The sequence below is a fragment of the Cyprinodon variegatus genome, unplaced genomic scaffold, assembly GCF_000732505.1.
Source record: "Cyprinodon variegatus isolate N-32 unplaced genomic scaffold, C_variegatus-1.0 Scaffold422, whole genome shotgun sequence".
Taxonomy (NCBI): domain Eukaryota; kingdom Metazoa; phylum Chordata; class Actinopteri; order Cyprinodontiformes; family Cyprinodontidae; genus Cyprinodon; species Cyprinodon variegatus.
The window spans coordinates 500,388-506,309 of record NW_015150875.1 but is presented as its reverse complement, the minus strand read 5'-3'; the positions used below and the strand labels follow the sequence as shown (position 1 = coordinate 506,309).

Sequence of the window (5,922 nt, the reverse complement as noted above, 5' to 3'; positions counted from 1 at the left end):
ATATGACAGTAGTGGGTTCACTTTTAGCAAATTTCCGACTCCATATAAAGTGGCATGTGTTTGTTTAGGTTCAGACTTATAATACAGAGAAAAAAACTGATTTACCAGTAAAACTATTGTTCTATAGATAGATTTGTATAAAATATTATCCAGGTTTCTGTCACATATGTGTATGACATTAAAGGGAGTACCGGTACTTATTTATTTTCCAGTTAGGGCACTAATGCCAATACAGTGATGCACTCAAATGCTTAAGAACCAGGATTTGAGCTGCACATGTCACTTTTATTTTAGAAAGGAGTTGATGTACGGCAACAGCATGTGAGGGGAAAGCTAGAGCGCTGTCCCACTGCAATAGTACCACATCTTCTGGCATCCAGCACGCTCATAGGAAAAAAAAACAAAGCTTCCCCTGCATTACTCCACTCCTACAGTTAATCACATCACTCAACTTGAGCCGTATTGCTTTGACAGAGGAGACTGCTTTCTCTTTTAGTGAGTTTTGTCTCCTTGTAATTACCCATTCTGTCAGTCAGCCAGTGGGCTTGTCAAAATGAGGGAAACAACAAAACCTCTGTTTTCTCACTTCATGCCTGCTGGCTGCAGGGAAGAGGAGGAGGAGGACAGGGAGAGCGATGGGGGGTAAGGTGCTGATTCGGTTGAAAATAATGAGGCTGGAAGTTTCTTCTAGTGGAGTATTCTGGAATGATCCTTGAGGAACACGTTCCTCTACCCATCATTGGAGCAGGAGTAGTAATCTAATAGGGTCGCCTCCATACTTGCTTTTCCAGCATGATATCATTAAAAATGAAAAAATAAAAAATAATATAATAATTCAACTTTATTGATCTTACGGTACATTGGAGAAATTACCTCCCCTTGGGGGAGCAGTGGGCTGCCATTGTGTGGCACCTGGGGAGCACTGTGGGGTTAAGGGTCTTGCTCAGGGACCCACAGTGGAAGCTTTGGGGAACAAACGGGGTACTTGCAACCTTCCCAGAGCACAAGCGCATTGCTCTAACCACTAGGCTAACACTCCCCTTAAATCCAATTCAAGAGCTTATTTTTTTCTTTTCTAAAGCGCCTTCCAAACTTGATGTTTAATTAAAGGAAGTAATATGGAAAAATGGCGCAAAACCCTTTAATGTTTATGTAAGCATAGATAGAGCTGTGCAGATTCAGCCATCTTTACATTCTCAGTGATGCAGTCAAGCTGAAAACCAACGTTAAAAATCTAATTTAAAAGTGGACTTTTTTTTTTTTTCCGTTTGTTTTTTTTTTTTAGATGATTTTTTAAAAGGAAACATTTTTATTTTTATTTTGGATGCATCCCATTATTTATTCTGCACCAAGACGCAGCCAATCAGCACCATCAGGATACAAAATTGGTATTGTTTTAACTGAGCAGTAAATTGTTTTAGAGGATTCTAAAGCACACAAATAATTACTCCCAGCCTAGCTTTCTAAAAAGAAAAACATCTTGACAATAGCTGAGAAATAATTATGAGTTAAAAAAAACCAAACTGTTAAAATCCACATCAGGTGATGGAAATTTGACAAATTGTAAATAAAACTATGATGAGTTCATTTCTATCATTCAGTTAAAGTCTCCCTTTAAAACAGTGCTGAAAAAAGCTGACCCAACACTGATGTTTACCACAAAAATAACAATCCAACAAACTGGAGACCCACTAAAAACACATTTCATTACTTCCACTTATTTATACATTTAAGTCAAGTAAGTTAAATTATTTTTAAATGAATGAATTCATTATATAAAGTAACAATTATGTAATACATAATTTAACAGTTCTTTTATTAACAACAAATTTCAGAATTGTGCATTTTATGATTTAATTGAATAGTTATGCATGAAAATAAATATTTAAATCATGTGTTAGATAAATAAAACAAAATGACACCTGCTTATGTTGTGGATCATTTATATTCTTGTATTATAAAATAGTTTTGCCTTCATAAACCAGACGGGTCAATGATTCACAATGATAGTGAAAACCATCTCACAATGCTCATTTTTCTTTTTGCCCTTATTAAAAGCCCGGCTGTAAATTAGCAAACTAAAATGGAAGAGGAATGGATCCACCAACAATTAAACCTCAGAGAAAAACAGAACATTAGTCCCACAGGAGGCTCTGACAAATGAACCGACAATGAAAAAGGCCGACCAACAGTAGGAAACAAAATGTTCACCTCTCAGGGTTTTACTCTCACATCAAACATGTCGCTAAAGGTTGATCAGTTTGGTATTTTCTCTAACAGCTGAAGATATTTAATTGTTAGGCAGCAGATGGTCCCATTTTCTATATTTATTTTATCAGGATAGTTTTTTTTTTTTTGTGTCGGTTTTTCAGGGCAGGAAACATCTGTTAGCAGCTGTAGGAACCGACTGATGCTGCAGCCTCTCCCTCACAGACATCTTATTCAGGTGTCCAATGTTCAAGATGATCACTGATCTGCTCCAACTCAGTGAAACAGAGAAATGATCAAAGAGCTGAACGATATTTTAATTGATTAACATCCATTTTAGGATTCATTTTAAAGTTCTTATGTTTTTAAGTCTCTCCATGCTCCACGTTATCTTTCTGAGTTGCTGCACCCTCATGCACCCTCCCTGTTCACTCAGGTCAGCCAATCAGCTGATTCTTGAGGTGCCAAAAACTAAACGGAAGCTCAGGGTCTCATTGTGCTTTCTATGTGGCAGCTCCAAAAATGTGGAACGACCTTCCATTGCAAATTAAACTGTCTACTTCTTTGTCTGATCTTAAATCGCTCTTAAAAACTAATCTCTTGCCTTGGCTTTCTTAACTGTATGAGATGGAAACATGTATATAAATGTCCATAGCGTTCCTTGACAGCGACGTTTCTAAGTCACCAATTTAGCGCTACTTGGTCCCAATGGAATTTCCCACTGGGAACCTACTAGCACTAAGTTGCTAACTGGTTAGCAAGATGCTTCAAAGAAACCGAACACAACTTAAACTTGCTTACGAAGCTTCTGCAAGAACATCCCCGCCAACTTGATAAACGATGACATTCACTTTATTCACTCGTGTAAAGTTGTGCACCACACAAGAGAATTCGGAAATGCAACGATTGGAACAGCCGTTTCACTACGACTTTAAATTACTTTTATTTTAAGTTTGATATAGTTCTGATTTTAATTTTGTCTTTTATGCTTGTATGTTTTTTTTTAGTCTGTGTAATGGGGTTATGTTGTTTCACTGTACAGCACTTTGGTCCCCTGACAAAATTTAAAGTGCTTTATAAATAAAGTTGGAATCAGACTATTAGAAGAGTTAACAGCAGCTCAGCAATGATCCAGCTGTCTGAAAACTTCCTCTTAGGATGCTGTCTGTGGACCACAGCTCAGCCTTCCAGACATGTTAACCCTGAAGATAACAGGTTAATCCTCCTGGATCAATGACTTCTTCAGCCACAGGCAACAGATGGTGAGAAAGAAGAAACTCAAATCTTCCCCACTGATCCTCAACGCTGGGACACCTCAGGGTCGTGTTCTCAGTCCTGCTCTCTTTGGTCTCCAAATTGTGAAACTACGGCGCTCCAGAAATAACTTCCTCTCATGTCTCAGAGACGTATAGGAGCTGCACAGCACAAGAGAGGGAACGGGGCTTTGCCAATAAACGTTGAGTGTGTGGAGCACAACAAACATTGCAAAAATTGAAATCAAAATAAATCCTTTTTTCTTAAAATAGGTGCTTTTGTTCATGCATTTAAGAGGTAAGTGAGACACTTTACCAATGGAACAAGACAATTTATATTTGAAATAGGAAAAAATTATTTCATTGTCTTATCTCCAGTGCATATTATCTAATTATCTTATTTTACGAGTAAAAATACTCATTCCATTGTCAAATTATCGTCTCTACCTATGAAATTTAAGGGTAAAAACAGTAAAGTTAAGAAATGTTTACATATGGAGTATGCTTTGGTGGTGCAGCGGTTAGCGCACACGACCCATGTATGGAGACCTTAGACCTAGACGCGGCCGGCATACCCCATTCATTTCTTGTTGGCTTACTGTCAAAAAAATAATAAAAAATACGAGCCACTAGTGCCGTAAAAGCACGAAAAAAGAAACGATTACATATTTCTAGATAGTTTTTCCATTGAAGCATTGACCCGCACTGCAAAAACGATCCAAAAATAAGTAAAAATGTGTTAAATGAAGTGTATTTACCCTTAATTTGAGCAGGTAAATATTTTTTTTCACTTTTTTACACTCAAAATAAGCATAAAATAAAATAATTAGATATTATGCGCTTGAAATAAGAGACTGCAGTTTTCTTATTTTAAATGTAAATTGCCTTATTCCATTAGCAAAGTGTACCACTTAACTGCTTTGTTCATGAAAAAATGCTCTTATTTTAAGAAAAATAAACTTGCTTAGATTTCAATTTTTTGCAGTGTGACGTCTGGAAGTCTGGAAGATGACGTACAACACTCCACCTTGCAAAAAACAATAATTTAAAGGATGTGAGGCAGATAGAGGAGTCCATCTGTGAACATGTAGGGCTGATTTGGCTTTAAAAAGGGAGCCAACATATTCAGTGAATGTTTATTAGAAGCTATTCTGTGTATATTTACAGCTCCTTTATTTTTTTCTGTTATTTGCTTTTCATTCAGTGATTTTAACAGATACAATGATGATCAGGAAATAAAAGAGTAGTGTGACCTATTAGGAAATAAAACCCATTCACCTGTAATCTTTTATCCATCACAGCGAGTAGATCGGAGTTAAGTTTCCAGGAGAAAAGCCGTGATTAGCAAAAGGACAACAAAAGATTAAATGAGGCCTGGGGACACATGAAGCCTCCTCACTTACTCTCTCTGCTGGATGCTGGCGCTGGAGCAGCTGATGTAGAGAAGCTTCAGGGCTCTGGTGGCTCTGAGAGATGGACGAGGAGGAGCAGGGGGGCTGATGGAGCTCTCATCTCCAACTGACTTTTCGGGGACGGAGGCTATGATGGAGTCGCCGTTCAGCAGCCAGAGCTGCAGGAGGGGCACAGCATTTCACACTCTCAGAAACCCTTACAGCTGGAAAATTGGACTGAATGAGAGAACATGTATAAAGATATAACAAAGAACTTGAGTGCTTTTTTTTTCTTTTTAACTCTGTGTGATAGTTCTCTCCAACTTTTTCTCTTACTCAGAAAAACGCATAAAACTAGAACATATTCCTTTTATTGAAAAAACGAATCTGCTCCATTTTGATCCAATTTCACACAAGATTGATTATAGTGTTATTGCCAGTCTGATTCTGGGAGAGCAGTTTTATACGCTGCTGTCAGCAGGCGACACATTTGTAAGGCATGAATAGGTCAGTGAAACGCTCCGCCGGAGCTTCTGCTTTAAAACAGCCTTTTATTACCTGCTTAGCTTTTCTTTCACAGCACATTGAACTCAAAGACGTAGTCAGAGCTGAGGTTTCTGTTCTGTTTGTCTGTTTGATGGCGTACTTTTAATAGACTAACTCTATTGCCGCTAACATTATGCTTCATTTTATTCCAACATCTTTACCAGTAAGAAGACTTTCCCACCAGGCGTCTGAACGGAGAAGTGGAACGAGCTCAGAGAGTTGGACAGATTCAGCAGCCTGGCTGCAACGCTCGTCTCCAGGAAGGCAGATCTGTCCAAAACAGAAACGTTCATTCATTTATTTCCATCTGTCTGCTTTATGCATGTGTGTGCAGCAAGATCAATAAAATCACAATATACAGGAAAAAAGGAAGAGGATATTTCGGCGTTCGGTTTGGGTGATAAATGCAAATCAGGATTGCTTTTAGAAATGCTTCCATGTCCAGACATCAAATCAGAGTCTGATCTCTTTATGGAACAGATGAGCAGAACAGAACAGGAAAATAATTCTACAGGATCCAGGCT

General features: G+C 38.1%; 1 protein-coding gene across 3 annotated transcripts in view; it reads right to left on the bottom strand.

Annotated features, from left to right (window-relative positions):
- The window catches only part of ube3d (ubiquitin protein ligase E3D), a 41,884-nt gene that overhangs the window by 22,392 nt on the left and 13,570 nt on the right, over positions 1–5,922 (bottom strand). For all 3 annotated transcript variants that reach the window (XM_015388397.1, XM_015388396.1, XM_015388395.1), the window contains exons 7-8: positions 5,560–5,668; positions 4,865–5,031 (exon numbers count right to left, since the gene is read on the bottom strand). In XM_015388397.1, coding sequence (XP_015243883.1) covers positions 4,865–5,031; positions 5,560–5,668 — 276 coding nt within the window. The remainder of the gene's footprint in view (positions 1–4,864; positions 5,032–5,559; positions 5,669–5,922) is intronic.